This window comes from Rattus norvegicus, chromosome 3, assembly GCF_036323735.1.
Source record: "Rattus norvegicus strain BN/NHsdMcwi chromosome 3, GRCr8, whole genome shotgun sequence".
Lineage (NCBI taxonomy): Eukaryota > Metazoa > Chordata > Mammalia > Rodentia > Muridae > Rattus > Rattus norvegicus.
In genome coordinates, this window is record NC_086021.1 from 156720016 (window position 1) to 156741231 (window position 21216).

Consider the following 21216-nt stretch of genomic DNA (forward strand, 5'->3'; position numbering starts at 1 on the left):
GCTTTTGGTTTCCTATCTGGGATGATATACTTTTTTTTCACATAACCGTGAGATAGTGTCACATAATACAAGGGCAGCGAGGAAAAGGCTGATAGGACCTGTTTGTCTGAGGTTTCCAGACTAGAGCAGCATCAGAGTGCCTAGCTTACCTCACAAAGGGGATGCAGGTATGACCACCTGGTAGGAGAGTGAAGTCGGAGGCCAGATGTATCTGGGGCTTAAACCCCAACAGGTGCCTATCCAGAAGCAGGAGCATGACCTGAGTCTGCTGGTAGCTGAGAGCAATATGGGGCTAGAGGCCATTTAATCTTAGTCTTCACTGCTGATAAAGGTATGTCCTGTGGGATAGATTAGTCACTTTAAGGCCCAGAGACCAACAACAAGTCTGAGAGCCTGGTTTAAACATGGTACAGAGTAGTGTTCAGGATGGTCTTCAAGGACCAGGAAAGTAATCCATAGATTAGAAAACAGAATCACGTACTGAAGACTTGGTTCAGAATCTCCTTTAACACACCAAATAAGAAGCAAGGTGCTTGATGGGGCTTGTTAACATGTTTAAGAAACAGGGCAAGTGAAGGGAGGTGGAGAGGCCATGTTGCCTGGAACATGGGCTCACATTTTGTGTCTCCTGCTGCATCACCTTCATTCTGATGGTAGGTTAATGGGATTACAGTGAAGATTTGAGCAAGTGATGTGCCAGTAAACCAGTTTTGCTTACTCATGAGGAATATTCAAAGATGACCAGTCAGTGCTGTGCAAGATGAGGTAGACAAGAGCAATGGATGTTAGTAAAAAGCTTACCAAGGACACAAACAGGAAGAAAACTTAGTGAAATATGTTACAAGTGGGTAGCAGATAAGACCAAAAAGAGAAAGTTGTGTGGCTGATAGGATATAAAAGTGTTATGGCAGTTGGGGGCAATTACTTGGTCTTATTGACCATTTGTGTGGGGTACAAATCCAGATAGGTGGGTGTCTCACTATCTTATTAAATAATACATTTTACAACACAACTTGTCTTTCTCGAGATTATCTATGTCAGATGCTATACGTCACTAGGAATTATGCTTCAGATGCTTGTATAAGACATCTTAAGTCACAAGCAGAGTCAAAGTAGTTGTGGCTTGGTTGCTAAAATATGGGAGTTTTGTTTTTGTTTTTGACCTTTTTCTCTACAGTGGATGCTTGCACTGTAAGTAGTATCAATGTCAGATATACTGTTCCTTTTACTATATAGATATAACATGATAAAGTTTGATTCATAAATTATCTGCAAGGATGAATAAGAGCTACCAATAAAATAGAGCATATTAGAGTGTTATACAATAAAATGATTTTGAATTCATGAGTTGCTTATTTCTGGAATTTTCCATTAATATCTTTGTACTCAGTTCTTTGTGTACAACTCAAACCAGAGTGATGTAGAATGCTACACTTGATTATTCCCTTATAGATTTGATTCAAGTGCACCTACCTGGCTTAGTTGTCCACTTGAGAGAGCCTACAGCAGGAGTTGATTGGCATTACCTATGGAGAGGATACATGGGGCCATAATGATGTTATCAGAGAATCACTGAACGAAGACCTCAGAAATAATACCTGATGGATGTTGGTTGTCTTTTAGTTTTTTCGTCAATTCTATACCCAACCTAAATATAGTCTCTCAACTTCTTAAAAATTCTGAAGTGTCTCTCAAGGTATTTGTTTGTTCATTGTCTATATTCTACATGCTTTAACCAGTGTGTCCAGATCTTAGAAATTTTAACTTAGTTTATTTTCTCTGGTAAAATTGGATATTCTCCAAAACTAATGTGTATTCCAGACTAAGACTTAATGTGTTCATGTCTCTTAAAGTAGGTTAACAAGGTGGGGCCAGTAGTGGTTAGTCCTGGAAGCCACTATCAAGTAGTCTTACACATTTTCTTGGCTTCTTAATAAGTCTCATTTTTCTTCTTTGTAAGGGGGCTACTCAGTATACTGTCTGCAGGGAAGATGGCAGTGAGTAAGTGACATAAGAGGCTCAGGGCCTGATGAGCCTCAGGATAGTGAGATGGTCTGAGTTCTAATGAGCCATCCAGGTAATGAAGGAGGTTCTATAGATGCAGCTGTTGAGGCTGTGTGAAATCTCAGATGGGGGTTACCACATCGGTACATGAAAATTAAAAACTTTGAAACCACATTCTTGCTGAGAAAGGGTGTTTCATGATGTCAGTGCTTAAGGATCAGACATTCATTGTGATCTTGAGAACAAGGAGATGGTATCACTCAGCACAAATGAACAAACAAACAAACAAACAAACAAACAAACAAGAGGGGATGGGGGTTGGGGGTGCCAGAATATAGAGGTAAGTATAAATTTTCCCTGGAAACAACTGGCGTGGGGAAAATGGGCTGAATTATAATAGTGAAGGTTTTATTAACTTTCTTTGGTGAAGGGGAGAGAGAGAGAAATTGTGAGATCATTGTTGCAGTGTGTACTTTTGCATTATTTTTTATTCACATTACATCCCAACTTCAGACCCCTATCTCTTCTCCTAGTCTTGCTCTTACAAAACCCTCCCCTTTTCCTCATAGAAGGGGAATCTCTCCTTAGTTACCACTCCACCCTGGGACATCTGGTCCCAGCAGAACTAAGCACCTCCCCTCCCACTGAGGCCCAAACATGAAATACAGGTAGGGAAAGGGGATCCATGGCAGGCAACAAAGCACAGATAGCCCCCACTCCAAACTGTTAGGGGGACCCACATGAAGACCAAATTGTACATCTGCAACAAATGTATGAAGGACCTATCCATACCCCCTGCATGCTTTTTGGTTAGTGGTTCAGTCTCTGTGAGCCCTCATGGGCCTAGGTTAGTTGACACTGTAGGTCTTCTTGTGGTGCCCTTGACCCCTCCAGCTTTCTCAATGCTATCACTCATCTTCCTGATGTTTGGCTATGGGTCTCTACAGCTGTTTCCATCAGCTGCAGGATGAAGCCTTTCAGGAGACAGTTATGCTAGGTTCCCATTTGCAAGCATAGCAGAATGTCGTTAATAGAGTCAGGGGTTATCTCTCTCCCACATGCTCAGTCCAAGTTGGGCCAGTCATAGGTTGGCCATTCTCTGAATCTCTGCTTCATCTTTATCCTTACACATCTTATAGACAGGACAGATTTTGGGTTGAAGGTTTTGTGGGTGGGCTGATGTCCTGTTCTTTCCTCTGGAAGTCCTGCCTGGCTACAGGAGGTGGCCACTTCAGTCTCTATGTACCCCACTTGTAGGAATCTCAGCTAAGGTCATTCTCATAGACTCCTTGAAGCTTCCCATCCCAGGTCTCCAGGGAAATTGGTGGGGATGCATCTCTGGGACTAGCCGGACACTTTTGTTTGATTCACTAAGTACCCCTAGAACCCCATGTGTGAGATCTCCAAGAAATGTTTTAATTCTTTCTAGCATCAAATGGACAAACAGTGATTCAGTTAAATTGCAACATTACCTGGTACTGGCCTAAGACAACAGAAGTTTGACTTGCTTTCATAAAACCTCTCACTTTAGATGTCAGTCACCAGTGGAAGGTTCCTGGGGTAGCTCAAACTTCCTTTGAACTTGGCTATGAAAGGAGTAACCCCACAACCTCTGCCATTTTTGGTATCTTATTCCAGCTTTTGTTATGACCAAATATCATAAATTGAAAACAATAAAGGTGGATCTGAGGTGTGTGATTTGAAGTACACATTTGAGGGACTATGTCTGCTGAGGGTGTTTGCACTGTGTCACAGCATGGCAGAGGAGTAAGTGACAAAACAGCACAAAGTCACCCCTGAAGAAACTAACCTGCCTTTGCAATAAAGGGCACTGATCCACTCAATGATGGTGAGGGAATCATGACCCATCTACAGGTAAAGATTCCACACCATAATTCTAGTTGCAATCAAATTTCCCCCTGTGCCTTGGCATGGATAAGCAGATGAGCAGCTCGATGCAAGAAAGGATGTTACTTGGGGTTTCTTTCATCTACATCTCTGCCCCATGTCTTAATCAACCTGGAAGCTCTCATAATGCTTTGAGACAGGCACAACTGATAAAATCATTAACCACTGCTGATTAACTCAGTCTTCACCCCCTCAAGGTCAAAGGTGAACTGTAAGGTCCAGCTTACTTGGTTCTTCTGACAATGAACTCCATCTTTTTGTTGCCACGGGGCTCACCTAGAGCTGACTTACGCATGCTATAAAAGGGCTTGCCGTGGAATGTGTAGATGCTCTTTTCTCATGTTATCACTCGGGAATACCTAGGGTTCTAATCACAGAAATGGGGATGAAAATCAAATATGCATTTCTCACTATAGTACAGTATCATAGTGATGACTACAGACATTCCTTCCTTGTAACCCACAACAGTGTCAGGAGTTGAAGAGAAAGGATCCGTTGACCTGCAGAGGAAGCAGGTGCCTTGCTGGCTACATCTACACCAGCTCTGAAAAGAAAACAAGAACCAGATACATTCCTTGAATGAAGCACCATGGCCAGATTTTTACAGACCCTGATGTTCTTGGTGATCACAGTGGAATTTGTATCTAGAAGAGTCGAAGCCTGGGGCTCACCAACGATTGTAAGGCCATTTGAAGACATCCCCAAATCCTATGTCTATGTCCAGCATGCACTCTGGTATGCCATGAAAGAATACAACAAGGCCAGCAATGATCAATACAACTTCAAGGTGGTGGATATCCTAAAATCTCAGGAGCAGGTGAGTATGCTGTCTGCTCCTTGCTTCTTTATTGTCTAGTCTTCTGCTGGGGGCAGAGACAAGTGTCAAGTGATAGTTACTATATAGGAATGGAAACAAGGCCATTGGATGCCTTTATCTACAACATATCATTTCATTTTAGAAGTGAAGATGAATTAAATTTTTCTATGTATTTACTTATTTATTATGCAAAAGAAACATAAAGTATCAATTAAAATTGGTTGTAGCAACACTGAAACTGTAGGTCAGGGGCTAGCCCAGTGGTTAAGATCACTTTCTTCTCTTGCAGATAACCCAGATTTAGTTACCATCATCCATATGGCGGCTCACAACTCTTTGTAACTCAAGTTCTTGGGGCTCTGATGCCTCTTTCTGGGTTTTGAGATCCCCAGGCATGTACATGGTATACATATATGTATATAGGCTAAACACTCATACACAGAAAATAAAGATAAATAAAAAGTTTAAAGGGTAGGCCAGAGCTCAGAAGGGACCTCTGTGGTTTTGTGCAGTGTTGAGGGTCAGTCCATATGAGCTTGTACAGCAGCCTGGAACTACTTGGGTTCAACTAGAACATTTCCTCTATGTTAGTTGGCCTTTTTTCATGACTCGCTCATTCAGCTTGTATAGTTCCTAATCAGGGGCTATTCTTCTGTGCTAAAGAGAGGAAACCGAGTCATGGAAAGTGTACAGTGCTGTAGAGCTAGTAAGGGAGTCAAGACATAAACCCAGATCCTTGTGATTGTACTCAGGGTATGACTCTGAGTGACTGGATAGAGTGAGCAACTTTTGATTCATGCTCCATAGCAGGGAAGAGTCCAGCAAAAGGGAAAAACAAGGTACCTGAAAGGTCCAAAGTCAGAGGAGTCTGGAAAAGCAGGGAAGGGCTGCCTTGGCATGCAAGAACTCCCTTGTCTCTTGTTTGCTGAACAATTGGGAATGTACATTAGGCCCATGACTAGTTGGTGGCTGAGTGAATTGTCACTGCTTGCAATTATTTTAACTTAGAAACACAGAGGTTCTATAAATTATCATAATTTATGGTGGCATGAAAGCGATATACATTCAGAAAACTTGCTTTGGAATTTCAAATTTAGATATTTTCTTGAGCTACCAGTACATAGTATCATACCCACACTTATACACACACACACACACACACACACACACACACACACACACACACACAGATACATGCACACCTAATAAAAAAAGAGAAAATTGTTTTTTGCATTTCTAATCTGTCTGGCTACTTCATAGAATACCATCCACTAAAATAGTTTGCTCTCTCTTTCCAGATATTTTCTATGTACATAGATTATGGAAAGATTCAAAATTTCCTCGCCCTCTCCCTCTCTCCCTCTCTCCTTCTCTCTTCCCCTCCCTCTCCTTCTCCCTCTCTCCCTCCCATCCCCCTCCCTTTATCTCTCTCCTCCCCTCTCTGTATGTGAGATAGAAAGGAAGATATGAGGAGGGAGGGGTGTGGGAGTTGGAGGAAGAAAACAATGTCAGAGTCAGTCCTTGTCTTCTACCATGTAGATTCTGGGAATCAAACTCAGGTTTTCAAGTTTGGTGGTAGGTAGTTTTACCTGTGGAGCCATCTCACTGGTCCAATTGAGTGTATTTTATATTCATGAAATCATACTGTATTTTGTTTATTTTGCCACTCAAAATGTCACAGGAATTCACACACACATTCTGTACTTTCTGTGAATATCTATATCTCTATATATATGTATGTATGAAAACTAAATTACCATGATTATTTTTGCTTATATCCTAGCAGATCAGTAGGTTTGTTACTAGAAAACATAGTACAATGGACATGCCATTGCATTCAACATAGTCAACACTCTGAATTCTTTGGTTAGAGAATATATTTGTGAGATAAAGGCAAATTGCTCCTGGATACTGCTACTCAGCCTATCTTTTTAGAGTTGTATTTGTCATGTTGTACACTGAACACAGGGCCTCAGTTAGGTTCTGGACGAAATAGATTCAGGCTCCCGCCAGTGCTGCTGGTATATGTCTCTCGCTATTCATCATATCAATATTGGAACTCTCTTGACTTTTAGATGCTCATCTGTTTGATGGATAAGAAAATATATCCTTTTGTATTTTTCAGTACCGTGAAAAATGTGTCACATACACACATAGACATGTATGTATATGGCTGTACTTATACTGTTTGCAGTTTAATTTTGCTTATGCACTCTGTAGACTTTTGAAAACACACAGCACTTAGCTTTCTCTTTGTGTGTTGTTTGGATTTTGTGTCTTGCTTGAGAAACCTTCCTCCACCTACCATGAATTTATTGACCAACTGAGCATTAGGTATGTGTACACTTTTAAAAGTAAGAGTAAATTACCAGAACTCTCATCACAAAAGTGCCTCTAGGTTTCTGAAAGATGGATATAACAGAGGCTAAAGCTTTCAGTTGTTTGAGAGGGTTCCTGCAGGTATCCAGACAGGGAAGTGAACCCTCAAAGAGATAAGAATGAAAACTGTGTGCAGATTTATTTTATCAACCAGGAACAGACTTTGGGGAATCTAATGCCAGGAAGTTCATTATCAGTATATTCAAAACCCAGTAAAATAAGGAAAAAGGTTTCCAGGCAACAATCAGTTCAATTACAGGTGCACAATAAAGCTTAAGGTGCATATAAACTTTTTTTTTTTACAAAGTACTTGTGACCACCAGGGTGGGTTTTGTGTTAAAAGGCCTAGAATCTAGGGTGGTTTTTGTATGATAGCATAGAGGTCAGCAGGCCATAAAGTACAAGTGACATCTCTTCTAAGGGAGGGGAGAGTTTAGAATAATCATTCTGGGGAATTTGGATGAGGTCTTCCTATGAAATAAAATGTGGGTGAGGTCTGCCTCCACAGATAGCACAAAGAACACTGGGTCATTAACAAAATCCACTCTCAGTTTTCTGAAGGAAACGCAGGCATTTGATTTTTATCTCCTTCATTGAGGGGACACCCCTGTAAGATTAATATTCCTGGGTCTTGGAGTGCTTCTCTGTCAGTGCAGGGCTCTCTGTGCCCCCCCAAAATTGTAGAATTCTTTATTCTTTCCCCTGGTCTGTCAGCTCCTGGGCTCTCTCATAGTTGCCTCTGAGAAAGACATGTGCTGTCATTTGAATGTGTCCTCCTACAAACATGTTTTGGAAAGTTAATCCCTTATGCAAGGGTATGAAGATGTGGCCCTAAGAAGAGGATTTTATGTTACAAAGAGAATTCTTACCTTTGGCATCTGACTGACTTCTCTCTCTGACAACGTGGGTGCCTGTGTGAGTGCTTACTGGTTAACATTGCTGTTTTCATTGCTCACTTTCCCCAAACATGAAACTCACTGATTTATTGATTTTGCTAAACTAGTTGGCAATTTTCCTTGGACACCAATTTGTTCTTAAGGGTCTTGAGGCTGGCTGCAAACTCAATCTCCTGCCTTATTATTTTTTTTTTTGGTGTGTGTGTGTGTGTGTGTGTGTGTGGTATGCTCCCTCCTGTCCTTCTGTTCTCTGCTATGGTTAGATACAGTAAAAAGAATTCTGCTAAGCTCCCTGATCTGTGAATGTGGAGCCTTTAAAAACCTCAAAAATTAAATACCAGTTCTTTCCAGGTGACCTAATCTCAAATTCCAATAAATAAATGGTTAATTTTCCCTGGAGAATGCGCTTTGCTTATAATTTCTTTGTTTTACTCTGGGGATATTACTATTATTATAAAATTAAAAACCCAGGCATTAGGGAGATGACTCAGTCAGTAAAACGGAGGCTGCAAATTCATGAGGGCCTGAGTCTGAGCTACAGCATCTACTCAAATGTTAGGCATTGTAGTGCACGTCTGCAACCCCAGCACTTGGCACAAGCAGATCCCTGAGCTTCTCTTGACAGACAGCTTAGCAAAATCAATCAATCAATCAATCAATCAAACAATCAATCAATGAGAGTGATCCAAGAAGACATCAACATTGATTGACCTGTGGCCTTTCAGTGCATGCTCATATGTACATATGCACCAACCCACATGAACACATACATACAGCATATGTATATGTATATGCACGATAATAATGATGATGTCAGTCAATAAAAGTAAAACAAGATAGACAGATGTCAAGGTAAGAATTATCTCAAATAATTTCAAAACTTCTGCCAGGAGACGTAGCACGGAGGAAGAGTAGGAATATCTTCTAGCCCTAAGTAGCCAGTGGCATATTGGCTCATCAGAAGGGATACTTGGTGCTGTTTTCTTCTGTGAGATTTAATTTACACGACTCGTTGACAGATCACAGACAGCTTGGAGTATTATCTTGAAGTAAACATTGCCCGAACAATGTGCAAGAAAATTGCAGGAGACAATGAAAACTGCTTGATTCAAAATGATCCTAAAATGAAAAAGGTATGTGGTTGACATAAGAGGAAATTGCCCCGGTCCCACCTGTGTGATAGTGAACATTGAGAGGACAGTTAAGACATATTTGCTAATTTCTTATTTAAGCTTTCTTCATTTGAGACTGTGATAGCCAGACTGCAGTCCTAAGATGTTTCTATTATCTATCATTGACATCATCCTACCCCATTCTATAAGACATATACATACGTATGTACTTGTATCCAGGGAGACACAGACATGAGCACACATAGAGATACATATAGATGACACATAAAAGGCTTAAAGCAAAGCCAATTCATTATCTATTGCTATCTTGCATTCTGGTCAGAGTTCTTCTGGGTAACCAACCGTTCTGCTCCAATGGTATGTACTGGCAGGAATGTTCTAGACAAGTGAGTCACCACAGTCACACACAGTACTTCACAGAGGATTAGCTGATAAAGCTGGAGCTGCTCGAAGTTCATTCCTCCTGTTTGGGGCTTCTCTGGCACAAAGACATAGAGCAAAAATCTGTCCTGTTCTTTTCTAGGACTAAAGGGTGTGCTGGCATATGAATCTGTCCTTGCTAAAACCAGAACTATGTCTACCTTCTTTTTACATGGGTGCTGGGGATCCAATTTTAGGCACTTTGCAATACCTTCTCCAAAGTTCCCTAAGTAACTGTTCTTTATGTCTCTTTTAGATGGTGTTTTGCATTTTTATTGTTAGCTCGAAACCATGGAAGTTCGAACTTAAAATGCTGAAGAAACAATGTAAAGATATCTAATCAGCATCCAGTACACCTTGCCACTCTTTTCTTTTAAATGAATAAAGATGCTTGCAAGAGAATGGACCACCACAACTGACCTGTTGACTTTAGTGTGTGTGTGTGTGTGTGTGTGTGTGTGTGTGTGTGTGTGTGTGTGTGTTCTCATGTTCTTTGGAACTAGTGCTGAGAGTGTGTGGTACTATTTTCTGGGGTTGGATAGCCTTCCCTAGGTGGTTCCATCATTGCCAAGGAAAGGGAATCTGTGGCTAGTAAATGGATACTACTTATAGTCTAACGAATCTCCAAGCACAAATAACTTCCACTGTCTACAGTGGCTCCATGGGGTTCCTTCTTCACCCATGAAGTTCACATAGCATGCATGGCATTAGCAAAGCACTAACAGCACCTGCCAGTTGCATTATCACCTTTGCTGTCATTCATGGCCTCATTTCAGTTTCTGGTTGTTCCCTGAGAAAATCAGTTCCTACTTAGTTCACAGCAGGCTGAGGAATCCTCTGGAGTAGGCTTTATCTATCTTAAGTGAGGGTTTGGGAAGATGGAACGAGACAGTTGTTAGGTCTTGAGTGACTCAAGTCTCAATCTGGTGAGGTTCACCAAGAATTCTCTAATGGTTTTCTGGTTGAGTGGTGTATTCTCTACTTATGAATAAATATGGGGAAGATGGCTTTATTGAGATCAACCAGAAGACCAGTTATACTTGTACATCATTTGTGACGAAGGCTGGTTTAGACCTACAGGTGCAGATAATCTATGTTGCCTCCAATGTCTTTCTGGAGCTAGATGTCTGGAGAGAAAACTAAGGTGACACATTTCTCCTGGAGAGCAGTATCTACTAACACTGCCTGCTTTCTGTGGGTGGTGGGTGAGGTTACTACTCATGGAATCCTGCTATGGGGTCAGACAGCAGACAATTCACCTTTGCCTCCTTTAACCTGGTGCCTGGCTGTGCTAAAGGGTTAAGTGAAATGGCACTTTTCCTGGTCCTAGCTCTGTGGCGGTTGGGAACAGGGTGTGGAACTCTAGGAGAGGAACTCTTGTAGAATTCGACTCCCTGCCCTGAGATCAGGCTGTCTTTACTATGCCTTATTGCTTCTTCATAGTCTCACCCCCTTCTTACTGCTGTGCACATTTCCTTCTTCTTTGCTTTTCTTCCCCCACTACACACATTACATTGGTTCTTTGTGAATTTCACATCATGCACCTTAATCCCACTCATCTCCCCATCCCTTTGCAACCACCCTTCAACCATGCCCTTGTAACTTCTCCCTAAAAAGAAAAAAACACCCATTGTGGAAGTTGTAGTGTGTGACCATACGTCCCGCAGTCTATCCTTTGTCCATACTTTTTTTTTTATCTTTATTAACTTGAGTATTTCTTATTTACATTTCGATTGCTATTCCCTTTCCTGGTTTCTGGGCCAACATTCCCCTAACCCCTCCCCCTCCCCTCTATATTGGTGTTCCCCTCCCCATCCTCCCCCCATTACTGCCCTCCCCCAACAATCACATTCACTGGAGGTTCTGTCTTGGCAGGACCAAGGGCTTCCCCTTCCACTGGTGCCCTTACTAGGCTATTCATTGCTACCTATGCGGTTGGAGCCCAGGGTCAGTCCATGTATAGTCTCTGGGTAGTGGCTTAGTCTCTGGAAGCTCTGGTTGGTTGGCATTGTTGATCATATGGGGTCTTGAACCCCTTCAAACTCTTTCAGTCCTTTCTCTGATTCCTTCAACAGGGGTCCCATTCTCAGTTCAGTGGTTTGCTGCTCGAGCTTTTAGGTGTGTTGTCAAGCTCCTGACATATGCTCTCTCCTGTTTCTTTCTGCAGGCACTCAGAGCTATGAGTTTTCTTCTTAGCACAGCTTTCATTGTGTCCCATAAGTTTGGGTATGTTGTACCTTCATTTTCATTAAATTCTAAAAAGTCTTTAATTTCTTTCTTTATTTCTTCTTGACCAGGTTATCATTGAGTAGAGCATTGTTAAACTTCCATGTATATGTGGGCGTTCTTCCCTTACTGTTATTGAAGACTAGCTTTAGCCTGTGGTGGTCTGATAGGACGCATGGGATTATATCTGTTGAGGCCTGTTTTATGACCAATTATATGGTCAATTTTGGAGAAAGTACCATGAGGTGGTGAGAAGAATGCTTTAGGATAGAATGTTCTATAAGTATCTATAAGTCCATTTGGTTCATGACTTCTCTTAGTCTGTCTATATCTCTGTTTAATTTCTGTTTCCATGACCTGTCCATTGATGAGAGTGGGGTGTTGAAATCTCCTTCTATTATTGTGTGAGGTGCAATGTGTGTTTTGAGTTTTGGTAAAGTTTCTTTTATGTATGTAGGTGCCCTTGTATTTGGAGCACAGATATTTAGGATTGAGAGTTCATCTTGGTGGATTTTTCCTTTGATGAATATGAAGTGTTCTTTCTTATCTTTTTTGATGACTTTTAGTTGAAAATTGATTTTATTCGATATTAGAATGGCTACTCCATTGTGCTTCTTCCAACTATTTGCTTGAAAAGTTGTTTTCTAGCCTTTCACTCTGAGGTAGTGTCTGTCTTTGTCTCTGAGGTGTGTTTCCTGTAGGTAGCAGAATGCAGGGTCCTCACTGCGTATCCAGTTTGTTAATCTATGTCTTTTATTGGGGAGTTGAGACCATTGATGTTGAGAGATATTAAGGAATAGTGATTATTGCTTCCTGTTATATTCATATTTGGATGTGAGGCTATGTTTGTGTACTTTTCTTCTCTTTGTTTTGTTGCCAAGACGATTAGTTTCTTGCTTTTTCTAGGGTGTAGCTTGCCTCCTTATGTTGGGCTTTACCATTTATTATCCTTTGTAGTGCTGGATTTGTAGAAAGATATTGTGTAAATTTGGTTTTGTCATGGAATATCTTGGTTTCACATTTGTGTTCTCTTAGGGTCTGTGTGACATCTGTCCAGGAGCTTCTGGCTTTCATAGTCTCTGGCGAGAAGTCTGGTGTGATTCTGATAGGTCTGCCTTTATATGTTACTTGACATTTTCCCTTGCTGCTTTTAATATCCTTTCTTTATTTTGTGCATTTGGTGTTTTGACTATTATGTGATGGGAGAAGTTTCTTTTCTGGTCCAATCTATTTGGAGTTCTGTAGGCTTCTTGTATGTTTATGGGCATCTCTTTCTTTAGGTTAGGGAAGTTTTCTTCTATGATTTTGTTGAAGATATTTACTGGTCCTTTGAGCCAGGAGTCTTCACTCTCTTCTATACCTATTATCCTTAGGTTTGATCTTCTCATTGAGTCCTGGATTTCCTGTATGTTTTGGATCAGTAGGTTTTTCCGTTTTACATTATCTTTGACAGTTGTGTTGATGATGTCTATGGAATCCTCTGCTCCTGAGATTCTCTCTTCTATCTCTTGTATTCTGTTGGCGATGGTTGTATCTGTGGCTCCTTGTCTCTTCCTTTGGTTTTCTATATCCAGGGTTGTTTCCCTGTGTTTTTTCTTGATTGCTTCTATTTCCATTTTTAATTCCTTCAACTGTTTGATTGTGTTTTCCTTGAATTCTTTCAGGGATTTTTGTGATTCCTCTCTATAGGCTTCTACTTGTTTATGTTTTCCTGCGTTTCTCTAAGAGAGTTCTTCATGTCTTTCTTGAAGTCCTCCAGCATCATGATCAAATATGATTTTAAATCTAGATCTTGCTTTTCTGGTGTGTTTGGATGTTCAGTGTTTGCTTTGGTGGGAGAATTGGGCTCCGATGATGCCATGTAATCTTGGTTTCTGTTGCTTGGGTTCCTGTGCTTGCCTCTCACCATCAGATTATCTCTGGTGTTACTTTGTTCTGCTATTTCTGACAGTGGCTAGACCGTCCTATAGGCCTGTGTGTCAGGAGTGCTGTAGACCTGTTTTCCTATTTTCTTTCAGCTAGTTATGGGAACAAAGTGTTCAGCTTTCGGGCTTGTAGTCTTTCTTGTGTACTGGTCTTCAGCTGTTCCTGTGGGTCTGTGTCCTGAGTCAACCAGGCAGGTCGCTTGGAGCAGAAAAGTTGGTCTTACCTGTCGTCCCGCGGCTCAAGTTGCTCATGGGGGACTGCTTTTGAGCTCTCCATGAGGGCAGCAACCAGGAGGACCCGCACCACCTTTTCCGGGAGCCCCTGTGCACCGGGGTCCCAGATGGCGTTAGGTGGCGTTAGTCAGAAATGTGGGCAGAGTGTAGTCTCTTCTGGCTTCCCAGGCATGTCTGCCCCTCTGAAGCTTTAGCTCTTCCTCCCATGAGATTTGGGTGTAGAGAACTGTTGATTGGTCCCTTCAGGTCTGGGTGGTATCTGGAGCTCGGGGGACCTGCAGCTCCAGTGCCCCTATCTTCCAGTTCCCAGAGGCCGTATACAGTTTCCTCTTGGGCCAGGGATGTGGGCATGGGTGGGCAGTATTGGTGGTCTCTCCTGCTCTGCAGTCTCAGGAGTGCCCACCTGTTCGGGCGGTGAGCTCTCTCTCCCAAGGGGTTTGGGAGCAGTGAGCTGCGGGCTGGGACCAGTGAGCTGTCCATACTTGTTTTAAAAAAATTTTGTTGATTTATTGTGAATCATGCACCCCACTCCCACTCATCTCATCCTCTCATATTCACCCTTCACCCTTGCAACCTGCCCCTCCAAATAAACACATAGAAAGAAATAAACAGAAACAAAGCATAGAAATCATCTCATCATGGAAACTGTAGTATGTCACAGTGTGTATACTGGGACACATCCCAGTATCTTCATTTGCAAATGTTCATTGCATGAGCCATTGTTCTGGTTCTAGATTTTTGGCTTCTTTGACACTGTCAGTATAAGATCCTCACTAGAACCCCTTTAGGTTATCCTGTTATTGTCCTTTATCATGAAGATCCTGCATTTTTGGATCAGCAGGACTGGCCCTTTCACACGGCCCAACCGTTCTCAGATGATATTGATTTTGGGGTGGGTCAGTTCAGAGCTTTTGATCCTGAGCTGGGAGCATGCTGGCTTTTCCTTATCTGAACCATCTGTTTTCCACCTCCCATGCAGTGCAGTAGGGTGGGCTCTCCAGTACTGCTCTGGCTAGGCCAACCAATGCTATCATTGGCAGAAGGCAGGGTCAGTACGCCTGCACTCCTGCTCTCAGGGACAGCTCACCCATACCAATTGCCTCCAGAGCCAGCTCCACTGTGCTGCCCACTCAAGGCTTGGGTCCCACTTTCTCAAGTGCTGGAGCCTTCCAGTGGCTGGGACAGTTCTCCCTACCCTCATACCCTTGGCAGTAGCTCATTGATGCCTTCATCTTGGTCCAGCTTCACTGTGTTGCCCAATTGAGGTGCAGGGCACACTCTAGTGAGTGTTATCATTGGTGAGAGGTGGGGCCAGCTTTCCATAGCACCAAAGCCATTTTTGCACAGGCCCTGGACATCCATGTGGTCCCCCATGGATGCCTGGACCAGGTATATCCTCGAGTTCCCTAGTGATAATATGAGCTACAGACATAGACACAGACCCCTGCTGCTGCACAGCCAAGGACCCAGATGTAGCCCTCAGCAGCATCTTGGACTGGGACCTCAGCAAGGCCTCAGGTGTCAGAGCTGAGCACTCACAATAGGCTGCTCCTCTCTGTCCTTGATTCTCCAGTTCCATCTCTCTTGAGAAGGCTCAAGCTGCTCCATTTCTCTTTCATTTCTTCATCTGTTCACCACATAGTGACTCATTGTGGCTCTTGCTGCAGGCTGGTCACATGGGCTGACAGGCTGGTTGACCCCTGGGTGACAATCTTTTCTGACAAGGAGGGCAGTCTGTGGGTGGCATGGAGGTCCACAGGTCTCTGTCTGTTTTCCACCTTGCACGCAGTGCTGAGTGGTGGTAGGCAAGGCTCTGTGCATCCATGGCCTGTCCTTCCTCCCCCTGACTTGATTTGGTTTTTAAGGATCCTAGGCATAAAACAGCTTTGGTAACCAAGCCATGCAGGTATCAAGCTAGGATCGACAAAGGACAGCCATATGTTCTGTCCCTGAATGATATAAGAACAACACCATCAATAAGGTGTCACTTTGCCTATTGTCAGAGGTTTGTGTACATTTTTAATGTCTGTGAGCATATACACAGACATTTGGTGGATTTCCCCACTGAGCAAGGAGCACAGGCCTTGGGATGCCAAATCTTCGAATGTTTGTCAGGAGGTCTTAACTTCTGGTTGGTCCTAGATAAAGGTAGGTTGATGTTCCTGCTCATATTATCAAGGGTACATGTAATGGTAAGATAGAGCATGGATTGAGATCAGGGTTAAGGTCCCTTCATAGACCCAGTCATCAGCCTTTGAAAGAATCACTGCAGTATTATGCACAATTCTCAGTGGGGAAAGTTCAGTCTGTTGAGCCCAACCTTCAGGACCCACAGAGTTGTGATGCTTCTCCCCAAGCTGTATTCATGGGCTCATGAAAATGGTGCTGGAAGAGGAATGAGCTTTGACCCTCACAGAGGGGAAACACATACACTTGACAGTCTTCAATGTACTACTTGGTTTTGCACAGTAGTGACCTCAGTCCCAGAAAATGGAGCATGGTCTCTCAGTTCAATTTTTCTCTCATCTATTCTCTTCCCCTGAGCTATAACACAGTATCTCCATCTGACCATACACTGTATTTGGGTTAGCCAAATTTGGTGCTTATATAGTTGCATTATCCACTTGCGTTCTAATTTGACATAATTTTTTGCATATATGAAGGATGATATGTTATTTATGCACATGTATATGTTGTCATGTGACACACATATATGTATGTATGCCTGCCTATGGAAGCCAGAGGTTGTTGTGGGTTTTCTTCTATTATGTTCCACCTTATCTTTTGAGACAAGGTTTCTTACTGAACCCAGAGAACACTGATTTGCTAACACATTGCTGGCTAGTGAACTCCAGAAATCTTCCTGTCTCTGTCTTCCCACGACTAGGATCACAGGCATGTGCCACCATGCCTGGCTGGGGATACAAACATGGATCCTCATCCTTTCAAGGCAAGCCACTTACCAACTGAAAAATGTCCCAGGCTCTTAATGCCCATTCTTATTCAACATAAATGGCTTATTTTGAAAAAATGAGTTGTTTTCAGAGAACTGATTTCAAATTAATCAATTAATGTCAAATATGAGCAGGTAAAATGTCTCACTCTGAGTGTGTTCAAGAGATAATTTGGCTTGTAATCATAAAGATCATGGGACTATGGAGGTTTCATGTTTCATATCATTGGGACTAAAACATATTGTCCCTAGTAGAGTACCATTTAAATATCTCTTTAAATTTGACCTAGGTGTTGTTCTAAGTCTTGGGTAAATATGTATTGTGGTTGTGGGAGAATGAAGATAGAGAGAATGGTTGTGAATCTGAAAAGGACAGTTCTGTGTCAGGGGGACTATGAGGAGATGAGCAAACCCTCTAGGCTACATGCTTTCACTTGATTTTAAAAGTTAATCATTCTGAAGGCTATTCAGCTGTATAATATATTGTTGGTTTCCAGCAGGCTTTATTGGAAAAGATACATTCGACTGGGGCTACCCAAGAACTGAAAACTATTTTTCAGAGAATGTCTCTCCTTATCTCCTTGGGAAAGTTGCTTCTATCTTCCTGTCCACCTTGGAAAAGTAGCTTTTCACTATCTATCTCCTGGGAAAGTAGCCCTTTGCTATCTTCCCCCTTCTCCATTGAAAAGAGGCCTTTTCTTTCCTAATAATTAACCACAGAATCAACCATTCTTGGGAAAGAAACTGAAAAGATTTGAGTCCCTGAGATGTTCTAATCAGCCTTTTTTCTTCAGGTTCACAGAACTCAGAACATCCTAGAGATAGCAGCTTTGCCTTGGTATCAGAAAGTAGATATGAATTCCAGAAGTTTCTAGCCACCCTGCTGCCAGGCATTCTCTATGATTCAACTTTTAGACTCCCTATATAATAGTCTGGGCTCCTTGTCTGTCTGTTTGTTTGTCTATTTGCCATGTCTGTGAAAACACATGCATGAGCATGCCCACTTTGACATGCCTTAGAGGATGACTTGGAGGAAATCCGTTTGTCTTTCTACCAAAGGGTTCGGGGAATTGAACTTGGGTCCTTATGGTTGGCAGCAAGAGTGCTTACTTGTTGAGCCATCTTGCTGGTTTCTATGCAAATCTTGTACCCACAACTTCCAGACAAGTGGTCTTTGTTGGTTGCAGGTTCTATCTTTTCAGTTTGCCTGCTCTCTAAAAAGCCTTTCTCCTTGTCTTAATACTTTTTCCAGGTTGGCCAGGGAATGTTCTGCCTTAGCCTCAGAACTTGGAACTCTGTCTTTCTTGCATGTTTCCCACTACAGGACTGGGGGAATTACTGGTTTTGGCCATATTGTTTTCTTATCATAGTGTCTGCTGAGATGCCAGAGAAAAAAGATCATGGTTCTTATTCTGAACAATGGAGCACTACTCTTTTCTGGGTGAAGGTGTTCTCAGGTCTGCTTTCTGTGGAGACCAAGGTTCATGAAAGAGCCTGCATGCTCATGCTCACAGGTCACTAGAGGATGCAGCTACTGTGAATCACTGTGGTGCTCTGACACATCAGAGGTGACAAAGACCATAACTGGGTATTTTGAATTAGTATTTAAGACATTATTTCCAAAGGAAAATAAAAAAGATAACTATTTGGGTATTTGGGGCGGGAGTACAGGATCTCTTTTCCAATAACTCAGTGTTCTGAAAGCAGCTATCAGCAAAGTGTAAACAAAGAAGGATGATTGTGGTCCAATAAACCACACTCACACCACAGATGGTGGCTGAAAATGGCTCTTGGCACATAGTTGACAGTATCTGACAGTAAAAAAAAATGAAGGTGGGCATAAAAAATAGCCATGGCAAAGCAGAGAAAAAATAGGTTCCAACTCCAGGAAGGAGATAGGCTATGGTTGTATGTGACCATAGCATGGGATGGTCATACCTAAAGGCATATGAAGACAGTAGAGTTTATATTAAGCAGGATGTTATCAAGGCATACATAAGTTCACTAGTGGAGAAATCATCACTGAGGAGACTGGAAATAAAAAAGGAGGAAAAAAATGGAGGGCGGAGTAAAGTTCAAGGGACAGAAAGCAAAGTGACAGAGGAAAAAAGTGCAGACCAGGGATCAGAGCAGCAATGCTGGGAAATGAGAGGATGCACATAAAGATGAGAGGCCCTTCCGGGAGGGTCCAGGGTGCTCAGCTGAGCCTCCGCCAATGGAGAGAAGACATAGCATGATAGCATGTAGTACTGTGATATCAGCAGGTGCTTGGGTCCTGGGTCTGAGTGACTCATACCAAATAAGAACATAAAAGCAGAGACAGAATGGGCTGGTGCATTCAGTCTATTGGGGTGGGGGATACCCACCCACCAACTCCCTCCCACCTCCCTACCCTGTCATTTCCCCTACACTGGGGCATTGAGACTTCACAGGACCAAGGGCCTCTCCTCCCAACAAGGCCATCCTCTGCTACATATGCAGCTGGAGTCATGGGTCGCTCTGTGTGTACTCTTTTGTTGGTGGTTTAGTCCCTGGGAGCTCTGGGGAATGTGTCATTAAAGGTATAGGCTTAAGCCAGACTTCTCCTGTTTGCCTTCAAAACAAGATGTAGAACTCTCAGCTCTTTCTACACCATGCCTGCCTGGATGCCACCCTGCTCCTGCCTTGATGATTATGGACTGAACCTCTGAACTTGTAAGCCAGCCCCAATTAAATGTTGTCCTTATATGAAAAAAAAAAGACTGACACAATGAAGGGACCTAATTGATCAATTGCTATCGGACTCAATCTTAGATATTAAGTTTGGAACTGAAGCTGAAGAATGTTAACCTCTGACCTCATATGTATGAAGGACATTTAGGGAAGCAGAGCTAAAATTTTGGCAGTGTTGTATATGCAATTTGAGCTCCATGAATGAGGAGGGACTTCGTGGGCAATCAAGAACCAAGGATCTGGGATGAGTCACAATCCCAGAGGATATTTCCAGGGTCACCCCAAAGGGTCCTGCATTTGCTCTCAGATCTTAGCCCTAGGCCTAAGCACAGCCACAGTGCAGTACAGGCACCTTGACTCCAATGAGTTTCATCCTGTTTTGGTTCTGAGGCCTATATCATCTTGTTCTTCTAGGCTTGGGGGTCCAGGGTTGGTAGTGGTTGGATTCTGTGTGATCCCCTTCCTTCCTGCTGGGTTTAGGATAAGCTTTTCTATTTCTGACAGATGCTTGTTAGTCTGGGCCAGTGAGTAGCCTCCTATCCTTGTCCTTTGTCTTAGCCTAAGAAATTCACACAGGTTCATGTGCATGAAGAGGGTAGTTTTCTACTTTTTGGACTAGTGGCCTACTTAAGTTAGAGTTCCCTCAGGATTACATAGATTATGCTGGAATAAGAAATAAACCCTCCCACCTCAGTTGAGTATAGAAAGGTTTCCTTGGACTCATGTACATACAGCCCAACTCAGGTAGCCTTTCTTGGTGGTCTGTTCAGAGCTGCTTTGTGGACAACTATGAGGCTTTCTTCCTCTACGTCCTGCCTTAAAACAGGAGAGAGTGAGAGATGCGATGTGGAGAGCATGAAGCTTGTAAGTTTATATTATTTTGAAAAAGGTAGAAAGTACTTTGTACTTGTGTTGGGTGAAGTAATTTAGTCTGTAAAACCACTTAAACAGGTTGGCTGACTGCGTCTGCCTGGTCTCTCTGGCTTCTGTCCTACCTGGTCTTCTGGTCTTCTAACTCTTTGTGAAACAAAGGGTGTATTAGAGTCTCCTAACATGGCCAAGGCTTGGTATGTTCTCGTACCACAGTTACAGGTTCTGATTTATATGCTGACTGAGTGGCACATAGACGTGGGATAATGACTATGGTAACTTTTCTTTCTGTTTGCATCTGTGATTTGGTTGATTTTGGTTTTGTTTTGAGAACAGAGTCTCAGGACATAGTTCAGGGCAGTCGTGAACTCAGAATTCTTATGTCTCTTCTTCCCCAATTCTGGGATTATAGGCATGCAGTATACTTACTGTACATTATTATAACTTCATGAGTATTTCTCATAATTTCAGTCTCCATCTGTCTTACTCAGATGCTTTCCCCACTAGAATTAGTATAATTAGGCACCATTTCTATGGTTGAAGATGTTGATTTCATTTGGAGGATGCTTGGGCAGCAAAAGATTGTGTGTGTGTGTGTGTGTGTGTGTGTGTGTGTGTGCGCGTGCGTGCGTGTGTGTGTGTGTGTGTGTGTGTGCGTGTGCGCATGTGCATGATTATGACAACTGAGAAGGAGGAGTCTGTGTCCACGCTGATGAGATTATGGGTTGGAGTTGTGCCT

The 21216-nt window shown here is 42.5% G+C and overlaps 1 protein-coding gene and 1 non-coding gene across 3 annotated transcripts; one reads left to right on the plus strand and one right to left on the minus strand.

Moving 5' to 3' along the window:
• Positions 1-175: 175 nt before the first annotated feature.
• On the plus strand, positions 176-9971 carry Cst13 (cystatin 13). 2 transcript variants are annotated; one of them, XM_006235162.5, is made up of 5 exons: positions 176-331; positions 1453-1696; positions 4381-4729; positions 9024-9137; positions 9814-9969. In XM_006235162.5, exons 3-5 carry the CDS (start codon positions 4502-4504, stop codon positions 9895-9897), a joined length of 426 nt encoding a protein of 141 aa, XP_006235224.1. In that variant the 5' UTR covers positions 176-331; positions 1453-1696; positions 4381-4501; the 3' UTR covers positions 9898-9969. The 2 variants fall into 2 exon arrangements, with proteins under 2 accessions (XP_006235224.1, NP_001102813.1); NM_001109343.1 differs by lacking the exon at positions 1453-1696 and having other exon boundaries at positions 219-331; positions 9814-9971.
• Positions 9972-15802: 5831 nt separating this feature from the next.
• On the minus strand, positions 15803-15950 carry LOC120102029 (small nucleolar RNA SNORA48). Its single transcript, XR_005503071.1, has one exon. It is a non-coding gene; the product is annotated as a small nucleolar RNA SNORA48 (small nucleolar RNA).
• Positions 15951-21216: the final 5266 nt, after the last annotated feature.